At 37.5% G+C, this 25,977-nt stretch overlaps 1 protein-coding gene and 1 non-coding gene across 4 annotated transcripts; both read right to left on the bottom strand.

Moving 5' to 3' along the window:
• Positions 1 to 2,699: 2,699 nt before the first annotated feature.
• Trnas-aga (transfer RNA serine (anticodon AGA)) lies at positions 2,700 to 2,773 on the bottom strand. Its single transcript has one exon. It is a non-coding gene; the product is annotated as a tRNA-Ser (tRNA).
• Positions 2,774 to 3,268: 495 nt separating this feature from the next.
• On the bottom strand, positions 3,269 to 24,107 carry LOC148740788 (roundabout homolog 3-like). 3 transcript variants are annotated; one of them, XM_088736441.1, is made up of 9 exons: positions 24,011 to 24,107; positions 23,437 to 23,491; positions 8,717 to 8,878; positions 8,280 to 8,612; positions 7,619 to 7,915; positions 7,108 to 7,419; positions 6,441 to 6,743; positions 5,187 to 5,326; positions 3,269 to 4,617 (listed from the first exon to the last, which is right to left on the bottom strand). In XM_088736441.1, the coding sequence occupies exons 3-9, from the start codon at positions 8,835 to 8,837 to the stop codon at positions 4,447 to 4,449; spliced, it is 1,677 nt and encodes a 558-aa protein (XP_088592567.1). In that variant the 5' UTR covers positions 8,838 to 8,878; positions 23,437 to 23,491; positions 24,011 to 24,107; the 3' UTR covers positions 3,269 to 4,446. The 3 variants fall into 3 exon arrangements, with proteins under 3 accessions (XP_088592567.1, XP_088592577.1, XP_088592573.1); XM_088736451.1 differs by lacking the exons at positions 23,437 to 23,491; positions 24,011 to 24,107 and adding an exon at positions 19,840 to 19,897; XM_088736447.1 differs by lacking the exons at positions 23,437 to 23,491; positions 24,011 to 24,107 and adding an exon at positions 11,120 to 11,207.
• Positions 24,108 to 25,977: the final 1,870 nt, after the last annotated feature.

Genomic DNA, 25,977 nt, shown 5'->3' with positions numbered 1-25,977 from the left:
AGATATATATAGGATAAGCTGGGCAAAGGGCTCTAACGACAAACATGACTAATCCGTTTGCCTGGGAACCCAAGTTACTGAGCCAAAGGCCGTTTGGGTGGGCAAATGAATAAATGATAACGTCATCATCTTTATAAAGTACCAATATTTGATAAATCGAATTTATGGCGAATTCATAACTGATATTATAGCATAAATTCGCGCTCTGATTGGTCAAGGATCAAGCGACAAACCCCACTCTCCATCAGTGTACCTGCTGATAAACCGGAAAACACGAGAAAAGTTTGTAAACCACGAGGCGCAGATGTTTGGCCGATCAGAGCGCACGTTGTGTCTAAGTTATGTCATAAAAGCCTGTGAACCCAAATAAAACTGAAATATTTTCCCCTCCCGTCGAATAGCGCCACACCAGGCGAATTCCCAGATTTTTGATTTGTTAGAAGCGTTTGTAGAGGAAATGATGAGGAAGCTTTAAACGCAACAAATATTCTTCTAACTTTATCAAAACCTAAAATTTCAAATGCACTTTAACTAACTGGTTGCTCCATAGCTTAATTTTTTGCTACACGATTAAAGTGAAAGAACTTCAAAAACTCTCGACTGGAATCCCCAAACTTCTCGCCGAGAAGGAAAAGATGGCATTTTACCCTTCAAGAAAATTCTAGCAACAAACTAACTGGATTTTTATTAACATATTTGTTCAGAATCGTATTTACACAATACACTCAGCCAAATTACAAAGACTCTCAAAAAAAAAGTCACAAGTTTGGCTAATTTGCAATGATCCATAATACCCTCATATTACACCAGCTTCGACCTCTTTGCATTTGCTTTAATTTTAAATAATGTATGTTAAATATTCATTGATCCCTCCGCAGGGATGCCTACTTCCTAACGCGTATTCATGAGCATAACTGAACAAGAGGAGTTAGTACTTTGTCTTTCGCCCTGATTACAAGATTATGATTAATATTCACGGACAGTTTCCTATCCGGTGTAAGTTGTGATCTGCCGATGGTTAATCTAATTCTACTGATCTTGTCGCTGCCTTTTAGCGAATCTCTACCCATAAAAATAGCAAAATAATTTTTGCCCTCACTCGACTTCTTATGCTCGAATAAAGCAAATAAAGCAAATAAAGCATGCCGGACAGTAATCTCGAAAACATTGAGATTCTATTTCGTCAGTCAATACCCTCTGAGCTTTCTTTTGTTTTGTTTTTGTTGTTGTTTTTGTTGTTGTCTTTTTTGTTCTCTAGGAGGTGTATGTATGTATCTATGTATGTATGTATGTATGTATGTATGTGGAGGTGTATGTATGTATGTATGTATGTATGTATGTATGTATGTATGTATGTAGGTATGTACTCGCGATCGAGTCCTAGCTTATAATTACGAAGTGTATTAATATAGTTGGAAAACTTTGCGTGGTAGTTGCGCGGTAGTTTTACGAGACAACTGAAGTCATTGATAGAATGCTCTAGAAAATTTGATAAACAACACAGAGTTGTAGAATTTCTTTCGCATCTCCTGGTTTTCTAAAAACCGTTTCAGAAACTTTAAGAGTCAAGTACGTTTATTGTACTCCATAACCGACAGTTTTTGACGTGATCCGGCTATTCGAGCATTACATCATAGTAAAAATTGTGAAGACAATTTAGTTGTACGTTTCCACCCAACAAGCAGGTAACTGGAGAGTAGGAGTTCTGGCTCGAGGCGTAGCCGTATGCAGATCTGGCAACGCAAGTGTTCTCCAAACTCCTAAATTTAGTACCTATTATCATGCTCTCGATGAACACACTACTGAAGCAAAATCTAATTTTTACCAAGCATCGAATCGCAGTAGCTTACTTGTTCTATAAAGAGAAGTTTCCTTTGTTACAATCGACGGACGAAGTGTCTTTAGCGAGCACCAATATTTATCAAACTAGTAAATTATAGGAATGTATTAGCATCCTTCAGATGTAAAAAGGATTTTAAGCGATCTTTGAATTTGTTTAAGAATTCAGTTTTTCTTATTGTAAAGGCAGAGAGTTCTATGTGTTGAAGACATGTACAGGCAGGGAGACCGAGAGCAGTAATTGAGAAGTGTAATTTCTAGTCGGGATCTATTAACTTGTTTAGCCTTTCAACTCCCATGAGTGACTAGCACAAAATTTCTCCAACATTATCAATACGATATCAAGCAGACAAATGAAGGGGTTAAAGAAAATTCCATACAATGGAAATTCTTGTTCAGTGAGCAATTACCAGATTATAGCAACTAATATCATAAAAATTGTACCAGAGTCAGTAACAAGAGTTAACCGATTAGATCTTGGGAGTGAAATGACTAGCTGTTTAGTTGTTGTTCATTAATGCCCTAGAAAGGCGATTCTGAGACTACGCGCCGCTTACGCTACTTGCGCATGTACAGGTTCATGCAAGTCTACAAGATTGTAATTACGGTACACCTGGAGTTAGTGCTCATAATGGGGAAATCGTGGATTTATGTGTAAAGTAGTGCATGTAGTGCTCAAAATCATGGTGAGCATAGCAGAAAATGAATTGTTTATTCAAAACTGATGTATTGGTAAGCACCTGTGAAAACTCCCTAACAGCATCACGCTGTCACATTAAGGCATATCAAGATGCGGCCAACCAACCTCCAAAGTGAGCATGTAAAGATGAAACAATTTTTTGTGTAATAGAAAAAATCCGTGCCCCAGATGGGACTTGAACCCACGACCCTCCGTGATCTAGACGGATGCTCTAACCACTGAGCTACCGGAGACTCTATGGTGAGCAAGGGTCAATTTGTGGAGTTTATTTAGAGTTTATGTAGAGTTTATGTAGAGTTTATGTAGGAATATGTAGAGTTTAGATTTGCTCGCTACTCCGATTTGGATGTGTTAATATTGTTTACCCCGTGTGAATCGATAAAAGTTTTCCTGACCCAGGTTAATGTATTTTTTATTTAATGCGATAGTTTCAACTTCTTTGGTTCAAAGTAGGTTTTTTATTTACATTAGTTTGAGTTACTTGAAAGCAACAAATGTACAACAAGAAACAACAACAACAACAAAAGATACAAACAAAGAAAACGCAAAATAGAAAAAGAAAGAAGAATGAGGGAAAGAGATGGAAGGGATGGAAGGGGTGAAAAGAATCGACAGGAGCCGGCACATTCCTGTACAATCGTCAGTATTGACTTTATGGCGGTTGGTAGATATTCGAAAAACACGGAAATACTAAAGAGACCTTTCAGACATTTCAGCGAGCGATTGTGCTCTTGTACAGCAATTTGCATTTATTGATATTCGATATTTCTGTAGAAGATAATGCGATGTTGTGATGTTGTTTACTGAATAGTTAATACTCCATGACACTTGTTCAAGGCGTTCTTGTCCCTTATGGAACGAAAATGATTTTTTTGCCGCATTTGTACTACTTTCTAAACAAGTTTTAGCTTTGATAGTTATACCCTGCATTGAGGTGTATCTCGTGTGTTAATCTAATTTTCTTTAGGGTGAGGTAGCTCTAGGTGCATTATTAATACATCATTAAGCATTCTATCCGTTGAATCGTTGTGGGGTACAGAGCAAACTGGGCTTGTGTAAGTAAAGCCTTAAGAGACCTTTGAGCGCCGTTCTGCGCAGGCGCATATAAGAAGTGTCATCCTTTTTAGTAGTAAAGTCACACACCCTTCTGTACCTTACTTTGTCTAGACAGCTCGCAGCACGACGGAAGTACCCGACTGTTTAGGAATTCCTTAAAGCATCGCCTAAGCCATTTTCATTTAAGTTCAGACAGACCGGCAAGCCAACAAATGTAGCTGAAACTTTACTCGAGTTTGATTACAATGGTCTAGATTTTATAATATATCACTAGATTTTATATCGTTTCAACCACCTTATCTGACTTGTAGACAACGATTGGACTTCCAAAGAAATGTCGGCAACTTGTAGCAACACCAGATCGAGACTAACTAAGCATACGAGAAGAATGTTTCTTTTGTCAGGCGATCAGGAACACATCGGAAACACATCAAATCTGCAGTAATTACAACGAACAAGGCATGCTTAGATATGATATCTGAATGATAAAACAGCTCTTTCCTGGCATTAGTTTCTTCATTGTCACCTACATCAGTCTTGGAGTCAGAGGCCTACATACATACATTCATACATACATACATACATACATACATACATACATACATGCATACATACCGAGCCCACATACCGATACTCATATATTTTAACTCAAAAGATAACGCAGATTTACAATCTGGCTCATTTGGACATGAGGACAGCAAGTAAACGAATTTACATGAATTCATTCAAGTCCAGAAACAAAAGAAAACGAACTTCAATAAGGAAAGGCAAAAGAAAAAAAAAACCGAAAATAGAAATAGAAAAAAGAAATGGAAAATTCCATGTGTTATTAGAAATAGTCGCCCGGACGATCACAGTTCCTCCAAACCGTTATTCATTGGGAACACAAGCAACTTTTCTTCGACCTTTCCCACGCTCTTGGTTTCAAGTGACGGGGCCTCTACAGCATCCTGAGTAAAGAAGACTGTTTCGCATTTGCCGTTGCTCATATGGACCCTCACGACTTTCTTTTGCCCTTCCAGCTGCGGTTTATCAAAGGAAAAAAAAATTGTGACGAGTAACCCAAGAGGCGTGTTTGAGCATTGTTTGATTATTTGTTGTTGTCTATCTTCCTCAAATCCTGTTTTTTTTTTTTTATTTTTATTTACGGCCAAGAGCGCTCCAGTAGTTCTCAAAGTAAAAGGGAAGCGAATGAGTGATGGATAAAATAGTTCTTTTTTTTTTTTTTTTTTTTTTTTTAGAGAAGTTTTAGAGAACTGTAAACAACTACATACACCTCAAAGAAGCATACTTGGGTGCCAGGCACACTTAGGCGTTTTCAAACGTGTCCTTTTTGTCTCAAACTAAGTGAAGCAAACTATTTTCCACCCATAGTAGCGCTTTCTTTTTTATCTCAATTGTCCACGCTACTCCGTTCTCATTGAAAAAGTATCCCTATTGAACCGTGTTCGTCTGTCGTCCACGATAAGACGTTAAAAATGTAAATGAAAGAAACAGTACATATACGATTTTCGACGTTTTCAAGAGCCTCCGTTTCCATTTGTCCATTCCATAAAAAGGAAAAAGAAAAAAAAATAGAAAGAACGTTTACCTTTTTACCACGTTTACAGCGCATGTACCACCAAAGCCCCAAAACACCATTGATAAGCACAGTTATCACAGCACAAGATACTGCGACTGCTATCGCCATGTAAATGGTTGAGCTTTCTTGTAGTCTTACTGGTGTAATTGCTGTAAGATACAATTCAAACGAAGTTAGAAACTAAATGGCCTACAACCTTCATGACAGTGATTTAAAATGCTAAAAAACAGAACCATGTAAAGTCCAATTCGATCAATTAATTACAACTGCTACAGCTTCCAGGAAAACCAAAATGTATTCAGATCGCTGAAAGAGGGCCTTGTAGTTTCGGTCTTCTAATGCTTAACCATTACAGTTTTTGAAAAATACACACCTAAAAGCTCTAGAAATGATAGCTTTTCACATTGTGGTAAATTCCCTGCTTGGAATGCCATGCCATGGCTATCGTCAATCTAATCAATTATGTGATTATTGGATTTATCTAGTTATATGTTATGTGATTGGGTGATGGACTGTTCCATCACGAGTGTTCGATTTCAACCAAATGTCCGCTGACAACACTACCGAATCGTAAAAGTTAAGGCAGTCCCTTCATCAATCATACTTGAACAAAATGTAATGGTTGTTACCACCACTTGTGTAACCAGGACAGTCGAGAGTAACACCCGAGTCACGCTCGAACGTTCTAATTTGAGTTGATGTTTTAACGTTGGGTATTAATATGCACATAATTGTAGATAGCACGGGAAGAACGATTTAACAGAATATATTGTATGGCAAAGATACCTCGTATTTTGAGTCGTACGAGTTGAATAGCATAATTCAGTTATTTCCAATGGTATTTTCGTTTTCTTTTTCAGTCTGTTTGATCATTATATTTATGTAAAACTTAATTTTTCATTTTAAGTTTCTTTCCATCACGTGTGAACTGTTCAAGCGTGGCAGTTTGATTTTAATGGCGTTCCCTCGATAGTTTCCCTCCAGTCGAAGTCGAGACCGCGACGTAGGGTGGGAAATATTATTGCGAAAGTCAATTGTAACTTGCACGCATGAAGAATATTGAGGTAAGGCAATCCAAACGTGTAATCAAGTGTTAAATCTGTAGCTAGTCTAACAAAACGAAGTTTGAAAATGTTTACGCATTGTTTTGTCAGTGCACATTCATGCGTTTTGATTATACGGTCTGCATTTCAATTTTGATGACTTCGATAAATTTTTTTTCAGGAAAGAATACGATTTGTTCCCTTAATTTTAATAACTCGCCTTCCTTTATGTGTAAAGAAGCCACATTTGACGTCCTCTCTCCCGCACTGTTATTTACAAAGCATTGATATGTGCCTGCATCTTCCTTCGTCGCCTCTGTTATCAGCAGCACGCTGTGGGATTTTGTGTCATCTAAATCAAGAATGGTTCTTAACCTTGGATTGGTTTTTGTAACATTTGGATCATTGTTCTTAATCCACGTAATGTTTGGCTGTGGAAGACCCGTGGCGGTGCAGCTGAAAACTAGGTCGGAACCAATAGAATAAGTTTGGTTTTTTGGATGTTCGACTATCTCTGGCTTTTCTGTGATTATAAAATAAAAAAACACAAATATTATTGCAAAGGTGAGAATAAATTAATATTATGTTGAGAGGGGATTTCTCAAGGTAATTAAGATAAGAGGAGTAAATGTGACACTGTTTCTTTTAAATGTACTCAAGGCGTTCAACCTAAGTTATCATCATAATTTTTGCTTCCATGGGAAGATAAAAGCAAAACGCACTATAAAATGAGCCAAATGAAGTTGCTTTATTTGGAAAATCGTGCCCTTTTCATTGGAATTTCTTGAAATAGCTTTTTTTTTGCGAATATTCACTTGTATGAATGAAGTTAGCCAAAGGCACAAGCTAAAGCGAGTATCTACATTCATTTATTATATAAATCTCACCTAAATTCCTTGGGATTAGAAAAACTACTCCTGATTCTTTTCTCCCAGCGCTGTTCTTTGCAATGCACTGATATATTCCATAATCTTCTCTCTGTACTCCTGTTATTAAGAGCAGGCTACGAATGTCGTTAGAGTTGCGTTCCTGAATGACACTTGCTCTGGGGTTGGACTGTAAAGGGTATGAAGCATTGTCCTTTATCCAATAAATGGTTGGCCTCGGAAGGCCCTTAACAGTGCAGCTAAATGTAGCATTGGAACCAATCGAGGCCCTTTGGTTCTTTGGACCTTCGACAATCTCAGGTTTTTGGACATCTGCAAATACACATCCAAGCAACTATTTGAGTTTATGTGACGCGATGATTTATAGATAGGGATGAAAAAAAAAAGGGGAAAAAGCTTATGATGAAGAAAGAGGTGTAGAAGACTTTCGCAATTTTGATCTCAAAAGTAAGTCCTAGGAGCAACCCTCGTCAAGATCCTTATTTTCCCTCTTATTTAAAAAGCATCTAACCTATGTTTAAGACAACCACTCCTGATTGAGTTCTTCCAAAGCTGTTGTTTGCAATGCACTGGTATATTCCATAATCTTCCATCTCTACGCCTATAATCAACAGCTGGCTGCGATTCGTTCGGCCGTCTTGAATAACTCGTGCTCTGGGGTTGGTTCGTAAAATGTGTGAAGTATTGACCTTTATCCAATGGATAGTTGGCCCCGGAAGACCCTTGGCAGTGCAGCTAAAAGTAACATTGGAGCCGATCAGGACACTTTGGTTCCTTGGACCTTCAAGAATCTCAGGTATATGGACATCTGCAAATTAATATCGATCTATTTATTTGGATGCATGTGGTGCAGTGATTTCTTTCTTTGAGCAGTGCGTTTCAATTGCTGTCAGCCAATAGTCACAGAAAGGAGCTTTGCAGAATTTCCTTTAGCAATGAAATACATATTGGAATTGCGTGTCCATAAATTCCAGGAGTTTCTTAAATGCTGATTATTTGGCGCTCCCTTTTCCTTAATTAAAAAACTCACCAAAAATACCAAACCAAACCAAAACAAAACAAAACAAAACAAAACAATCTTCTATCGCAGCGAAACACAGCATCTACCTTTGTATTAAAGAAAACGGGATGTCTATTTTTATGTAAATTTCTGATAAGCCTGGTTTGCTTACCTGGGATCCTTATTTCAAATGAACTCCTTGTGCAGTGTTTTGCATAACCATTTCCCGCTTGGCAAGTGTAAGATCCAAAGTTTTCAAGTGTCAAATTTGTAAGCACCATTAGACAGCTTAACTTAAGTTTATAAGCATGTATGTTTGAGGGCTGTAGGCATTTAGCTCCAACGTGTCTACCCTGTGGATCGTACCACTCGATATAATCAACCCATCTATCCATATATCCTGAGTCTATCTTCCTGGGCTCCGCTGTACAAGTCAGGGTTATGGAGGCACCAATGTGTAATTTGTTGTTTTCTGGACTTGAAGATATATCGACAACGGGTCTAACTGTGCAAGAGAGAAAACTCGTGGATCAAAAAAAAATGCTTAAATCAAGAAATAGATTAAGCACTCTATCTTTTTAAAAAAAGATAGAGATGCTCATTACTTACTTCTTAAGTTGGAATTACACGTTTCGCCTCTGACCAAAGGAAGACTCCATAAAACGCCGGTAAGAGTCAATAATAATATGCACTTTGCCACTTCTCCTAACCAAGAGTCTGGAGTCATCATGAAACGTTAAACAGTGTCAGTGTCGTGGTGGTTCCTAGAGCCTGTAAAAGGGATTGCCCATTGCAAAAAAAACAGTATGAAAATCAGCAAAGGAAAGGTTTTACTTGATCGGAAAGGATCTGACACACTAACAAAATGTTTTCTATCTCAAGGCTTATCAAAAGGATTTTGTATGGAACTACGGATAATAACAACTTCCAATGATGTTATATTTAATCTGCTATAAAGAGACATCTTTCAGTAGCCAACAAAACAGGTGTAATTTTGGCGGGCCAATGCTCAGTACTATTAACGTAAAGGTTATAACGCCATCTTTGATTTTTAAAGCAGCGGAAGGCTGGGAAGAGAAGTAAATTTGTACAAAGCGGGTAAGCGACAGTCAAAAATAAGGAAAAAGGAGTGGGTGGGCAATTACCCCACCACCCCCCCCCCCTCCCCAAAACGCCAACTATAGTTCTAATTCAAAGATGGCCCAGCCGAGGAAGTGATTGCAGTCGCTCTATTAAGAAGCCTGTACCTCGGGCTAATCTATTACTAGCACCCAAACACTCAATCAAGTCGAAGACGACTGCATATCGAAAATACTTTGTCGTTTGAGTCAAACACGTCGGCATTCAATAGTTAACAAAGAGCGACAAAGAATCCGTAAGGCGCACATTATACCTCGGGCTAGTTCGTGCTCATCGTGGCGACGCAACCCAGGTTTGGGCGTCCCAAAGCATTAAACTAATTTCTAAACTGGAAAGTATCCAAGGACGTGCCACCAAATTCATTCTTTGCTTACCTTTTTCAACAAATATCTGTTACAAAGAAAGACTAATGTCTGTAAGCCAACTTCCTGTGTGCTACCGGCACGAATTACTAGATCTAGTTTACTTTTACAAGGCTACACAGAATATGATTCACTTAGATCCGTCCGTTGTTCCCTTCGTGCGCGAATGCGCGCATAGGACCCGTACATCCGTAATCAGCTCTCAATCCTTTGTGCCTAAAAAATGCAGGACTTCTACCTTTCAGAAATATTTTTTCGTTAGAGCCACTAGAACCTGGAGCCTGCTTATTAGTAGACTTGACCTAGATAACGTTACCCTCGAGGAATTTAAATCTTTTCTTTACGGTTATTACTCGCGGGCTCTAGCAATAAACTATGACCCCGATTCTTCAAGGAGCTTCAAAAGCATTTGTTTGAAATATAACACAGCCAGGCTTTTAGACCAAGAAATTAGCTGCTACATGTGCTTTAAATTGCTACTTTTTTATATACTTCATATATTTATAAATATCTATTATATATACTTTATATATTATTTATATACTTTTAAATACTTTTATTTCTGGGTCCGTAGTAATTGGCCTCAGCTGTTGCGGTGTCCTTGCCCAAATTTTGAAGTTATTTATAATTGTATTATATGCTCTTATTACTTATTACTAGGCTTGTATTTCCTCATTTTTTTTCTTTTTTTTTTTTCTTTTTTTTTTTGGTTATCTTCAGGGCGAAGCTAATAAAATAAAATAAAATAGAATAAACAATACACAATTAAAAACTGGAAAAACATCAAGTCCTACTTTGGTAACAGCTCTTTCAAGAATGCGATAAAGCAGCCATAGAAGAAGCTGTAGCATGCGGGTAGGCTGGACAATCTACCGCAGCCACATGTTTGTTGCAAATCGCTTTATAATTTCACAGCTACGTGGTCTTTTTTGATGACGTGTTAAATTTCCATGCAATGAAAGGCATTTTATATCGGAACAGGCGTGAAAGAAAATTTAAAACTACCTTAGTTTTGAAGTTTCTTTCAGAGACTTCAAAATTGAGGAAGTTTACCAATATGTTAATGGTAATATTGGTAATTACTAGCGGGACGAAAAGTCTTAGCGCATCCCTTAGTGTCAGTCAATGAGATTCATATTTCAGGCTCATATTTCCATATTTCAGGTTCATATTTCTTACTAACCAAATATGTACAAAAACAGAGAAAAATTTTTAATGGAACGACATTTTCCCCTGAAGGGTCAGGGTTTAATACAGCAGGCAAAATTCTAGAATGAGTGGCCATTAAAATAAACGCTTATTCGTTTTGAGCATCTTTAATCTCAAAACCTTGGAATAGCCTCTTGCAGTTCTGTTTGAAAAAGCCTGATTTCTATTCTATGGGTCAGATGTTATTTTGACCAGAAGCAGGAACCTATGGGTGGCTGTTTTCGCCATCCCTAGCTACTTCCCTCTAAGGTTAACGTTACTGTGATTAATAACAAGAAACGGGAGAAGGATAAATTCTTACTTTGTGATGAATCGTTCAAAGAAGACGGGAAGTGATGAGCCAACCAGTTATTGAATGGTAGCGGATGGGCAGGCTAGCTGACCTGATAACTTTTAGTGACTTTTATTAACGTAAAGCACTTTTAAGAGCTACGCGCTTCATGAAGTATCCCACGCGAATTCCTCAAAGCATTATTCGTCACTAGCACGCAAGAATTGCGTGTTTGATTTGTATTCAATTAAATCGTAGGGAAGCAAATTATTTCAGAACAAAGGACGCCGATGACTACCCTGCCATCAAGTTAAATTGCATGTTTTTTACGGATAAATAAAGAAGATCAGTGGAGGAGTTACCTCTATCACATAGCTCAACTTCGGTGTAATTAAATCCAATTGCGCGAACGTAAGTCATGTTCCACTGTATGAAAAGCTTAACTATATGCGAAGTTTGATTGATTTTTGCTTTTGATCATAGCCTAGGGGACATACATATAATTAACGTCAAGCTAACAATATATTTTTTCCTCCGTGGGTGTGTTGTGCATGTTACGCCACTCTTTTGATTTTGCGTGTGATCTACATTAACAAGTAGACGCATAGTAACTTGGAATCTATTTTAATGGTCATGTAACATGCGCCTTGAGAAGAAGCTTATTTTTCCACCATTGATTGCGAAGTTCCCGTCCAGTTTGGCCGCGCGTTTTCAAAGTTTTCCAGATGGTTTTTTCCGTTCCGTCCCTATTTAAATGGACTTTTAAGAGCTCAAAATGAAAAATTATACTCGATTTGGAAAAAAAGATAGACATTCATTTCTTAAAAGTAACAAAATCAGCTTTCGATCATACAATACTTCCATTCACAAAAGCAATACAAATATGGAGGTAAGTTTTGGCCGTAAATTTCACTAAACAACGATTCAAGCGGAAGATGGTTAATTTCTTAAGTGGGTCTTTTGCACGAAAATAATTATGACGTTTTTCGCTTCTACATAACATATTTAGCATTTCTTGTAATAAAGATTCTGTCTCTTGTCTTATTTTCTTCTTAAAACTTGACTGCTGAGTAAATATTTTGACACAAACTTCCATTTTCATAAAAGGTTGAAAGTTTTCAAAGAAATTACCTTGTAACCCCCACTTCGTCATTGGGGGTAACAAGGTAATTTGGTTATATCGACTAAGATGAAATTACAAACTGGCTACCGTAACGAGTTGAAAAGCTGACGTTTCGACCGAAGGGCTAACGCTCGAAACGTCAGCTTTTAAACTCGTTACGGTGGCCAAATTATAATTTCAACTTAGTTGATATAACCAAATTACCTTATCATATTAGGGCTAGCTTGTATAAAGATGATTTACTCTGTTGTTTTCTTTTTTCGACTATGCGATTTCAATATATTTGTTTCCAAACATGACGACATAACGACATTTTTAACGATTTTGAAACTTTGTCTAAATGTTATCAGCCGGCTTATGTCGTTTAGGTTTCACTCAAGCGGGAAATTCCGGCCGGCCCATCAAAGGAACTCGTTTAGGAATGAATAGATGTACATACGCCCACAAAAATAATTCGCTTACGAACTTCCACCTGCCTGTTATGGTAGCGACGGCTTTAAGCATCACCAGCTCCAGCAAAAATTGCACACGTAGTGCCATTTCGCTTTTTTTTTTTTTGCATTCACCTAGTTTTAGGTTTTATCCCTTTTAAAAGGGTTCCTCTGGACAAATTTAAACACAAACTTCATTCCAACTAGCAATTGAAGAGGATGTTTTAGGTACGCTTTCAAAACTTAATGAAATTAAAAATTCTGGCTGAGGGTTTTAGCATTGACAAAAAAGAATGAAGAGGAAGCTTTTCAAACACACTGACATACTTGATAAGACGTTTTCTTGGAGGGAAGGCAAATTTTTATTAGCTAATTAGGCCATTGCTATGCTTATACGCAATGTTAGCATCTTCAACTTTGGCAATTTTGGCAAAGAACATTTTATCTGCCAGTAAACAATCAGTCAATTTTACGGTTGTCAATCTGAAGCTGCGAACAAGATAACAACCACCCGTGAATCATTCAAAATATATCGGGAAAAATGAGCGAAACACAGTTAAATAGGAGAAAAATGCGAGATTTGCATTTTCAGTTAAGTGTAAATATTTTTGGTAAAAAAATATTTGTATCATCGTTGGTATTAATCGCCTCGACCTCGTGAAGTGGGAAAAATTACGGAAGCCGAAAAGGGACAATCCAAAAATATTTTTCAAATCCCGAAAAATATTTCAAATCGCAATATTTATTTTAAACTCACTCTTGAAAAGGTTGAGAAATACAAAGATATTTTGCAAATCCAAAAAAATATTTAGAAATCCAAAAAATTTTTTTCAAAATCCGAAAATATTTTGCGAATCCAAAAAAATATTTTGAAATCCAAAAAAATGTTTTCAAAATCCGAAAATATTTTGCAAATCCAGAAAAAACATTTTCTCACGTGCTATTTGCGCCAGCAGTCACCCAGTGTTACACCGGCGTTTTCTTGCCATATCCCGCGTCATCCCGCATACAAAATGACGACGGAACGAGGTTAGAACATGTTCTGTCATAAACGTGGAAGAGAATGTGGGAACAATGAAGCATTCTGCCGTTGTTGTGGAACACTAAAATGGCGTGAAGAGGAAAGTGTCTCGTCCAGCGCGGGAGGCGAAAGATTGGCTATAGAACATTACTTTAATAAGGGATTTCGTTACGAAACCATTGTTCACTTTCTGGCAGAATACCATGAGATTTCAATGAACTTGAGGACTTTTAAGAGAAGGCTACGTCACTATGGGTTACAAAGAAGAAACCACCTTCATTCAGAAGTTTCTAAGACTTCGTCGTTTATGCAGTGATGACTCTGATTTCCACCACAAATCAGAGTCAATGTGCCAGTTTTTCGATAAACGTGGTTACCCTGTTTCTGTCGTTCAAGCGGGTTACCACCACGCGCAACTTATTGATCGACATTCAGCACTACAAACGTCGCATAAGGGTGATTCCGACCGCATTCCATTCACTCTCACGTTTCACCCTCACAACCACTCAGTTAAATCCATCACTCTTAAAAACTTTAAATTACTTCAAAACGATCCAGAGACAAGCACTATCTTTTCGCAGCCTCCGCTCATTTCATTCAAACGCGACAAAAACATAGGCAATTTTTTGGTCAGAAGTTCTTTTCAGACTAATGACCAACCAGGCACTTTTAAATGCGCTCGTGCACGATGCAAAACGTGTCCTTTCATTCACAACGCTGATAAAATGTCGGGACCATTAACATCACCGATCACTTCACGTGCACCTCCACCAGTGTAATCTATTGCATAACTTGCACTTATTGCAAAAAGATATACATCGGCGAAACAGGCAGAAAAGTAGGTGACCGATTCCGAGAACACCTTCGAGACGTGGAAAGGAATGACAAGGACACATGAGAGTACCATATAACCCCATACATTAATTATGCATTCAATGCCATTAATTATGTATGCACCCTATTGTTTTTAAGACAATGACTTATTCCCACGGGTTTAGCATATATTCATTACTAATAAGTACTTACTGCTTCAATAAAAGAGAAATTGATTGAAAGCGGCTTTTTCGTCTCCATTCCTTTCTCACGTTTTTCTCCTTTCTACCCTTTGTTCCTAACTTCTCCTCGGTTTTTTTTTTTCTTTCCTTTCCTTTCCTTTTTACCTTGTTGGCAGTTCTGCTGAGCCTTGAACCATCGCTCCTCAGGCAACGCGTTATTATCAGACAATTATCAAACCATAGCCTTACCACTATGCTACGCAAACTAGTTAGGAGTTCCTCTCCAAAAGCTAAATTTTCTTTTACCTTTCAGTAAAAAAATTTTCATAACAATATATGTGCATTGATATAATGCACCAAAGGTCCCCTTTGCACTAAAGAATGCATTTTTTCTTCTCTACGATTGGCCAAATACCACATAAAAACAAAATTTATTCATACCTCTTTCTAATAACATCAACGAAAGAAGAAGATAGAAGGAAGAACAACAACAACAACTCGGAGATGGGGAGACTTTCTCGAATATTATCGGATCACGACCGGTGCATACAGAGGTGTAAGGATCACAACCTGCTTGTGACGTTGGTAAAATGTCCTCGAGCTGGGTGCAGCAATGAAGTTAGCTGGACGCGACGTGCTTCATCGCGAGACGGGTACGAGTGGCGATGTTCAAAAAAGCGTTGCGATGGAATGGCTTCAATGCGCCGGAATTCACCGGTGCGCCCACACAGGGTATCGAAAATACATGGTGGGGAATCAAGCGAGGTTTGCCCCAAACAGGAACATCCAAAGGACTTTTCGATGGCTACCTACAAGAATATATGTGGCGTCAGCACTACGAAAACGATCCCTTTGGAAACATTATCGAACATATCGCCCAACTTTGTGAAGTCCAGAAAGACTAGATACAAAGGTTTCTTTGCATCGCTGTATGCACCGGCCTTCACGAACAATTTTCATCACTAGGACACGAAAGGATAATGAAAGAATCAACCAAAACCACAAGAACAGGTAAGACACAACATTTATTTAAACTTTGCATTGACAAACTTCAAAGCCTGACCGTAGACTTAACGTTATTTTCCGGCCAATTTTACGCTTTCAAAGCGAAACTGAACATTCAGTTATATTTCAAATTTAAAAACCTCTAGAAAATTACTTGAGTTTTCCGTTTTGCAAAGCCAAAACGCGCCAAATTTACCCTGTTTCAAAAAAGACTTAGGAAAAAAATCCAAATTTTGAAAACAAAGACTGCTAGTCTCTGCGGAGTTCTATTGTTATCGCTATTGTTTTAATTGAACAAAGACTGAATGCATAATTAATCCTTGTGGGTGACAGGAACTATAGTGTGTATACTAAAATTTCTCAGTTTGTTTAAAATGAGTACGCACATCAGGGATTGCGTCTTTTTTAAATCGTTCGCCTTTGTAGATGTACAGCTATTTTTTTCACTGTCTCGATCGTTAAGTTGTCTTGATTGCTTTCAGATTGCGCCACGCGCGCTGATTCGATCGTACTACAGTTCTTAGTGTTCCTATTTAACACAAAATTTTTTGGATTTCAAAATATTTTTTTGGATTTCTAACTGTTTTTTTTGGATTTGCAAAATATCTTTGGATTTGTCAAACTTTTCGACAGTAAGTTTAAAATAAATATTGCGATTTGAAATATTTTTCGGGATTTGAAAAATATATCTGGATTGTTCCTTTCGGCTTCCGTAAAAAATCGGTCAGGCGACAAGGGTTTAAAAAGAAAGATTAAAAAAGGAAACAAAACAACATCAAAAAAATCTAAAAAAACCCGTAGCTGATCGAATTAAACAAAAGACAGATCCAGAGATAATGATTCTGTTGCTTGCAAAGGAACAAGTAGGCTGCATAACCAAACGATGTTCGGGAATTGAGCAAAAGTCCCTCCTTCTTCCAACTCAAATACCAGAGTCGATGGGGTGACTGAAGGAATTTTGGAAGTGTAACAATAGTCTCTAGAGTATTCTTAATGGCTCTAAAAATTCCTAATGTTGCTGTCTATGTTTGATAGCGTTATGTGTTCATTTAGAGCGTTGGCGAGACATCACACGAGCTAAAAACTAAAAAGAACGCTTCAAAGAACAGACACAGGCCATAGCAACATTGGATGAAAACTCTTTGTTGGCTAAACACTATCATCAAAGAGATTTTGAGAATGTTCAAATTGTTGACAGGTCATCAGCGTGTTGACAAATACTAATCCTTGAATCTTGGCATCCCGTGCGAGATTGGAACGCTAGAAATGGACTCATAGCGCTATCATACACATACGAAAACATTAAGAATTTTTAGAGCCATTAAGAATACTCTAGAGACTAATGTTACACTTACAAAATTCCTTCGAGATTTAGTTTTATCACACATCGTGTACATATACCATGCAGGACGCCTTTGGACATTTGCATTTTTATCTTTGCTGATCGAAGAAGGCAACCGTAGTAAGCGAAACGTCCTGAAAAAGTATATTTTTAGGCAGTGTCAACTTTTTAATTCTTTTTACCAAAAATGTTTAAACATGTCTGGCTGCGCACTGAATATTTTATTAAAAACAAAAATCGTTGCTGAGGCAGGAAAATGGAATGCGAAAGCAGCGATGCTTTTGGTTTAGCTCAGAGGAAAATCGAGCTATTGTCTTTGGAATGTAACAATAGGCTGCGAAACCTTCATTGAGCTTTGAAGTTGTGTGAAAAAATAAAATGGTTGAACCAAACAATAGAAAACAATTTAGCATGATATGGTGTTTAGTACAGAGTCAGACGGTTAAGAAGAGAAACAGACTAGTAAAAATAAAAGGTTAAAATTTGCTTACGATTTGCAGGATTAAGATTACGATTTGCAGTTAAGAGGAAATGTGGCCAAAAATCGAACATTTTCAAAATATAGTACAAAATATATGAACCTCATATATTTCATTGTATCTCATTTATCACTTTCACGGGTTTATTACGAATCAACTTAACGGCCTGCTTCCAGTTGGCTTGTTAGCTCAATTGGTAGAGCGCTGCACTAGTATCGCAGAGGTCAGTGGTTGGAATCCCGTAAAGGCCTGATTTTTTTCAGGTCTGATTTTCGCTATTGCTTAAATAGCGCTATCTACTGCGAAGATCATGCATCATATGTATTTAATACCGCAGTACAAAATATATGAACTTCATATATTTCATTTTATCTCATTTATCACTTTCACGGGTTTATTACGAATCAACTTAACGGCCTGCTCCCAGTTGGCCTGTCAGCTCAATTGGTAGAGCGCTGCACTAGTATCGCAGAGGTCAGTGGTTGGAATCCCGTACAGGCCTGATTTTTTTTATCAGGTCTGATTTTCGCTATTGCTTAAATAGCGCTATCTACTGCGAGGATCGTGCATCATATGTATTTTCAAAATATGGTGGCAACAGCCGAAAAATCGATTCGGCTCATATTCTCAAGTTAGGTAGGCCTTATGGTGAAACAAAGCACTGCATACTTTGTTTGGCTGAATATCGATTTATTTTCGACAAAAATCAACAAAAGTTGAATTTCGTCCAAATGCCACTTTTGAAGCTCAAAATTTCAGACGAATCTCGGAGCGTCGCGCCACGAATTGAAAACACTTGGACCGATAAAAACTACCAAATCTTGAAAACAAAATCAATACATAATTAGACAGCAATTTGAGCAATTCTTGATCATTTATTTACACAACGTAATTGAAATTATCCCACCTTCTTCTGACAAGATTAAAAATAGGTCAAAAGTAACCTGTTATTTAACTATGTGCTATAGAAAATAATCGACTGAAAATTTGACTTTTTTAAAGATGAAGTGTGGTTCTTTTCGATCTCAAAAGGATTTTTTGGGGAAATGATTCAGTGCGATTTAATCAAATTTTAAAGTTGGATAAAATGAGCTGATTTGACGATGCCGCTTTGAAGACCGCTTTGCAAAGATTCCTGTTTTTTAAGCTCATCCCACATGCAATGATGTCGACTGTTTTCGAAATGGCTTGAAAGCTAGCCAAATATGGAAAGTTCATACAAGTTCTCACGAGATAACAAGGGAGCCATATGTGAGTTCAAACTACGAAATACTGGCAAAACTATGACGGCCGATTTAGCAACAAACTATGACGCTGAGACGAACACCTCACTTCCTGAAAAAATCAAGAATGTTCGCGAACACAATTTCGAAGGTGGCGCTAACAACAGCGAATTGGATAATGATACTGACAGAAGCAACTTTAATAGTAAATATCCTGTTTCTGTAATTGGTTTTTATTGGGTTCAGTACTTGTAAAGTACGATTTGGTATTTCGCACATAGTCACTATTAACAATTGGTTCATGCGTTAGCGTGCGTTCATCGAGAGTTGAAGCACGCGGGAAGTTTGGAGAGCACGAAAGATGCCTAAGAGTTGCCTAAGAAATGCCTAAGAGTTGCCGAGAGCAACTCTAGCTTCTTGAATGCTCTCCAAACTTCCCAAGTGTTTCAAGTCTCGATGAACGCATAGTTGACACATAAACCAATTTTTTTATAACATTTTCAACGCTGTAGTTTATGTATAAAGGGCATAAATTCCCTCTCCAACCGTTCAATGCGTTTTTTATTTTGTTTCGGAAAATTATTTCGCTATGCTTCAATGATCTTGTCTCAGATTGGTCAAAAACTGACGGGTGAATTCATGCGTGGAAATGAAGTTACTTGCGAAAAGAGATGAAGCCGTTGATTGTTTTGTTTTCCCTTTCTCTGGGTTCTTTCTCGGGAGTTATTAGCGGGACGAAAACTCTTAGCGCATCCATTAGTCGCAGTCATTGAGATTCATATTTCAGGTTCATATTCAGTATCAACCAAATATGTACAAAAACAAAAATAACTTTTTAGGTAAGGAAATTTTCCCCTGAAGGCTCAGGGTTTAATATATCAGTCAATATTCTAGAATAAGCGGCCACTGAAGTAAACGCTTATTCGTTTCGAGCATCTTTAATCTCAAAACATTTTAATAGCCTCTTGCAGTTCTGTTGACAAAGCCTGATTTTTATTCTATAGGTCATATGTTATTTTGACCAGAAGCGGGAACCTATAGGTGGCTGTTTTTGCCATCCCTAGCTATTTCCCTTTAAGGTTAACGTCACTGTGATTAATAACAAGAAACAGGAAAAGGATAAAATCTTACTTTGGTGATGAATCGTTCAAAGAAGACACGAAGTGATGAGCCAACCGTTTATTGATGGTAGCGGATGGGCAGGCGAGCTGACCTGATAACTTTTAGTGACTTCCGTTAACGTAAATCACTTTTAAGAGCTACGTGCTTCATGAAGTATTATCCCACGCGAATTCCTCAAAGCATTATTCGTCACCAGCACGCAAGAATTGCGTGTTTTGATTGTATTCAACGAAATCGTGGGGAAGCAAATCATTTCAGAGCGAAGGACGCCGATAACTGTCCTTCCATCATGTTAAATTGCATTTTTTTTTTACGGAGAAATAAATAACATTAGTCGAGGAGTTATCTCTATCATCTAGCTAAACTTTGGTGCATTCAAATCCAATTGTGCTAACGTAAGACATCTTCCATTGTATGAAAAACTTAACTATATTCGAAGTTTGATTAATTTTTTCTTTCGATCATAGCCTGGAGGACAGATCTACAATCTAAAAATATTTTTTTCCTCATTCCGTGGGCCTGTTGTGCGTGTTATGCCACTCTTTTGATTTTGCGTGTGATCTATATTAACAAACAGACGCGTGGTAACTTGGAATCTATTTCAATGGTCATGAAACATGTGCCTTTAGAAGAAGCTTTTTTTACCACTATTGATTGCAAAGTTCCCGTTTCGCCGCACGTTTTAAAAGTTTTCGAGATGGTTTTTCCTTTCCGTCCCTATTAAAATCGACTTGTAGGAGCTCAACATGAAAAATGATACTCGATTTGGAAAAAAAAGGTATACATTCATTTCTTAAAAGTGACAAAATCAGTTTTCGATCCTACAATACTTCCATTCACAAAAGCAATACGAATATAAAGGTAAATTTTGTCCGTAAATTTTCCTTAACAACGATTCACACGGAAGATGGTGAATTTCTTGACTGGGTCTCTTCCACGCAAGTAATTATGACATTGCTCGCTTCTACATAACATATTTAGCATTTCTTGAAATAAAGCTTCTGTCTCTTGTCTTATTTTTTTCATCAAAACTTGACTGCTGAGTAAATATTTTGACAAAAGCTTCCATTTTCATAGGCATAAATTATTTAACTGTTGTTATCATACACAACGAATATTTAACAATTATTTCACGAGCGCGCCTTGGATATGAGATGATAGATAGCCAACGAGGCGCTACGCGCCTCGTTGGCTATAATCATCTCATATCCAACAAACACGAGTGGAATAATTGTTTTATTAAAAACGCTACATTAAATTATTAAATTTTATTACATTTTTAGCTCCCTTTCAATTTTAAGCTTATGCGTACGCTTACCATATCGTATTTTATGGTATATTGGCTCATATACCATAATGGCTAGGCCAATGAAAAGTCTTGAATTGCATTATCCAATGATCCAGTTTTTAATAAATGAAATTATTAAAAACTGGATCATTGGATAATGCAATTCAAGACTTTTTATTGGCTTAGCCATTATGAGATATGAGCCAATATACCATAATCTAATATCTGTACATTGTAACATCGGCTTTCTACTTACAAAATAAAGTCGAGAAGATTTGTGTAATATCTTGGGGGCGTTTTTTTTTAATAAAACAATTATTCCACTCGCGCTTGTTGGATATGAGATAATTATAGCCAACTCGGCGCTACGCGCCTCGTTGGCTATCTATCAATTCATATCCAACGCGCGCTCGTGGAATAATTGTTAATCATCATATTAGGGCTAGCTTGTAAAAAGACGATTCATCCTGCTATTGTATTTTTCGATTACGCAATTTCAAGATATTTGTTTCAAACATAACGACATTTTCAACGATTTTGAAATTTGTCTAAAAGTTATCAGCCGGTTTATGTCGTTTAGGTTTTACTCAAGCGGGAAACTTCGGCCGGTTCATCAAAGGAACTCATTTAGGAATGAATAGATGCACATACGACCACAAAAATCTTCGCTTATGATCTTCCTGCCTGTTACGGTAGCACGACGGCATTGAGCATCGCCAGCTCCAGTAAAAAGGCACAGGAAGCGGACATTTTGCTGTTTTTTCTTTAACCTAATTTTAGGCCTTATCCCTTTTAAAGGGGTTCTTCTGGACAAATTTAATCACAAACTTTCTACCAACTGTCAGTTGAAGACGATCTTTTGGGTACGCTTTTAAAACCTAATAAATTTAAAAGTTCTGGTTAGCGTTTAGATTTTACTCAAGAATGAAGAATGAAGAGGAAGCTTTTCAAACACACTGTCATATGATTTGCATAAGACGTTTTCCTGGAGGGAAGGCAAATTTTTATTAACTAGTGAGGCCATTGCTATGCTGATACGCAATGTTAGCATCTTCACCTTTGGCAATTTTGGCAAAGAATATTTTATCTACCAGTTATCAATCAATCAATTTTAACGTTTGTCAATCTGAAGCTGCCATCAAGATAACAATCACCTAGTGAATTATTCAAAATATATCGGGCAAAACTAGCGAAACACAATTCAAAAAAAGAAAACTATGAAAGCTGGCATTTGCCAGAGCCTGTGCAAACGTTACTGTGGTAAAAACAGTCATAAGATACCCAGAATTTTAGCACATAACGTACAACCAAATCACATGGCTCACCCCAAAAAAAAAATTGTCAGACGTATTTTAATGACGTTTGGTATCTCAGCAGCTCCTAGTGTGTCTCGCACTTACGTGTCACTTACCGCCGTTATCGTGAGTGTTTGGGTGCGGCAATCCGTCTAGAAGACAGTTTTTAACTGGGATTTCAACTTTTCAATCTGAAGCTTGACTCTGTCTCTAAGACCGTGTTTTTACTTCTAAAAACGTCCTGGAAATTTCAACACATTTTTAGGCAGGCATAATGTCTACCTTGACGGCGGGATTCATTCCTCCGTTCGACTGAAAAACGCAGAAAGCTAATGTTACGCCTCAGTGCTCCGCAAATTCTCTGGTGTGTTTGGCCTGCCAGATATGTTTGTCTTGAGGGCATTCAGCTCGTACTACGCTCGATATCAACAAGGGATTGATTAAAGATTTCGAAAGATTTTATGCGAATTTGTCTCCGTGAACACCGTTAGCGGCAAGTTTAGGAAATTTTAAAATTAACAAATTTTTAGTTGCCTCTTTTAGCAATGCTTGATTATGAATGTAGTCTTTTCTACCTAAGGTTTATCTACTCGGTATACCTCGACAAGGTTGGTAAAGTAAATGTTTATATAATTTTCGCCATCTTTCAGTAAACGAAAAGGTTTATCTTGTCATTTCATTTTCGCCATCGATGCTTGCATGGAGCAGTGGTTAAGAATCAGTATTATGTTTTACATTTAAAGATATATAAATCATGTTTGTAAGTAGCCGAATCACGAGGAATGTTCTTTCTAGGAGTGATGACTGTGACAAACTTGAAAACAACGATTCAAGTAATCTCTATGATAAAAAAGAACTTTTCAGAAATGAGGGCGATTTCATTTCTCTTTTCGCGAATGATCGTAGAGTAGATTCGCAAGGGAGACAAAACGTAGTCTCTCCCTTTCAAAATCTTTGTTGCAGCAATAAAATGGAAAGTGAGAGCAGCAATATTTGTACCATGAGTTAGTAAGTGCTACTTACGTTAGAGTGTGACAGGTGATAAAAAATTTGTCGGCTTCAACGTTCTGTGACAAAGCTAGAGAGAATTAAGCAATTAAGTAAGATAAGAAAAAACGAAAGTAATACGAAAACATTTGACATTGTGCCTAATTTGACCACTTAAAGAGAACATAATTCTACTTATATGTGACAAATTTGACAAACAAGAACGTTACAGACAGGACTACGCGTTGGGAATTCAAGATGATAGGGTTATCGCAATAACTAGAGAAAGAAGGTAAAAATATTTATAACCTTACTTTGGGGACGACGAGTTGGAAAGAACAGTGAACGAACGAGGATTTTTAGTGGCAGCCTTCAGCGGATTCTACGTCGACTTTTTAGATATCCTACATATTCTTATATCTAATAGTGCTTTATCATATACTTCCGAATATTCTGGAAGCATGTAAACTGTTTATCAATGAGAAATTAAAAATAAAACAAAGACACCTTTGACGTAAATAGATGTGCAGCGTTTGATATGCACCTACTTAAAAAGAATGTCGGTAAATATTATCGCACTTCGTGAATCTCATTTCAGCTAAAGACTTACCTTGCGACAGTTTTTCACCTTGTTACAACAGTCTTTTGAATTCCTAAATTTCTCTATTTGCCATGATGTATGGAAATTATGAACCAATCGCTGTGCGACTCAGAAAAAAACACCTTCCCAATTCACTTTACATAGATTTAGACGCGTTTTCGGAAAAGAAGTTCCGTTGTAGACATCGACTCGAAGATTCCAAATGACGTAATTAGGAAAAGGAGAGTCATTTTCTATTTGCGTTTCAGAAATAAGAACGCATGAAAAGGTATCATGGTACGATCTGCTGTTACACTTTTCGCTACAACTGTCTTAACATCTCTGGAACCGTCCGTTGTTGTTGAAAACTCTGCGAATAAACAGTTTCATAGGAAATTTGAAACTTCACAAGAATTTCACTTCCTTTGCGTGCACTTTCCGTTAAGTTCGCATGGCGATCTTCCTGACAACAAAGTTTTTAATAATCCTAAAATTTCCGCATCTAATTATGACTACAATGTTCGCTTGTGATCTCGTTCCAAGATTTCCGTTTCAAAATCGACTATCGTGTCAATGATGGTGTTTACCAGATGTTACTATCATAGAGATTTGTAGAAATTTAGATTGCAACTTCAGTAATGAGCTAGACTTGGGATATAATTTAAAGTTCACACAACAACCAGGTGGACAATCAGACATGGTTTGATGCTATTCTGATTTAGAGATTTCATAAATGTAACCGGTAAAATCACAATTCATCGACCCAACGTTTCGACACTGTCTAGTGCCTTCATCGGGAGTGATATGATCGTTGCAAGAAGAGCTCCTTTACCTGCCCACTAATTTGCTGCCCTTTTTTCTTACGAGGTGTAAATAGGCGTCAGTTAGTGAGTCGCCATCATCACGATTTAAAGGAGTGTGGGCCAAGCTCCCAAACGAAGGCGTTGGTGGTAGCGGCGTTTAGTGTCGATAATTTTAGAATTATAATTATAGATTTCGGTGTAGAATCTTGTGGCTTTCAGGGTTGATATCTAATGGGAATATGCAAAATAAGTCTTTGAATCATTTTCTAACGATTGGGTTCAGACAATGAGGGTCGTAACATTTCGACAGATGTACTGCCAGTCCGGAAACCACGAAAAACGGACATCCATGTATCATTTTACCAATGACAAACAAGCTATTCTTTTTCAACGAAAACATTCGAATTGATTAAGGATACTTCTTTCCATGAGACTAAACCACAAATGCAGGAATTGAATGTTCGTTACAAAAGAGAAAGTAGGGACCTTAAGGGCAGTCAGGACAGCTTTAACGAGGAAGACTTCAAGTTAGAATCATACTAGAAGCTGGAGGTATATTAACATTGCGAGGTAGCCGCTAACTATTTGGCTCTCTATCAAGGACGCGATCCCGTTTAAGAAACCCGAGTTTTATCTGCCCGATATTTTCTTACAATTTTATCACTATTATTTTTTTAAACAAATTTTGCCAATTTTGCACATGTAAAGGCTGTTAAGAATAGCATGTGATGCAAAATTTATTCCATCACCATTCCTGAAACACAAGACACTCTGTCAATGTTTAATCGCATGCTAGGCCAACAAAGATGTTATGCGGTAGGCGATTCTAGTCCAGCAACAAACAAATGGAAAAGAAATTATTATAGCAGTCTAGCTGCTATAAAATATGGGCTTTGTTATAGGCAAGCTTTGGAGGGTCGCATGTTTCCTTTATAAAGGCATATGTCTGGCATGAGCCTTCCAGTTTCACTGCTGTGATCTGAAGTATCTTCTTCGGTTGAAGTATCTTCTTAAAACCACTCGATCAGACTCAATACCGGATCAATTTACACGGCAAACGAAAACAATCTCACTTAGTGTTATGGAATCGAGCTTCGAATAATAGGTCCAGTCTGCCGACAATAACATTAACAACCTTTACTACTTGGTACTGGCTATCCAGTCCTAGTTTGCAATTACGAAGTCTATTTAGTC

Source organism: Stylophora pistillata, chromosome 1, assembly GCF_964205215.1.
Source record: "Stylophora pistillata chromosome 1, jaStyPist1.2, whole genome shotgun sequence".
Lineage (NCBI taxonomy): Eukaryota > Metazoa > Cnidaria > Anthozoa > Scleractinia > Pocilloporidae > Stylophora > Stylophora pistillata.
Note: the sequence above shows the minus strand (reverse complement) of the source record. Positions and strands in the feature narration are given on the sequence as shown.

Coding starts and splice junctions, on each gene's coding strand:
- LOC148740788 (XM_088736441.1), bottom strand. CDS start 8,837: ATGATGACTCCAGACTCTTGGTTAGGAGAAGTGGCAAAGTGCATATTA. Junction 7,420..7,618: donor AGTGGTTGTCTTAAACATAG/GTTAGATGCTTT, acceptor GTGTATTTGCAG/ATGTCCAAAAACCTGAGATT. Junction 6,744..7,107: donor TCTAATCCCAAGGAATTTAG/GTGAGATTTATA, acceptor TTATAATCACAG/AAAAGCCAGAGATAGTCGAA.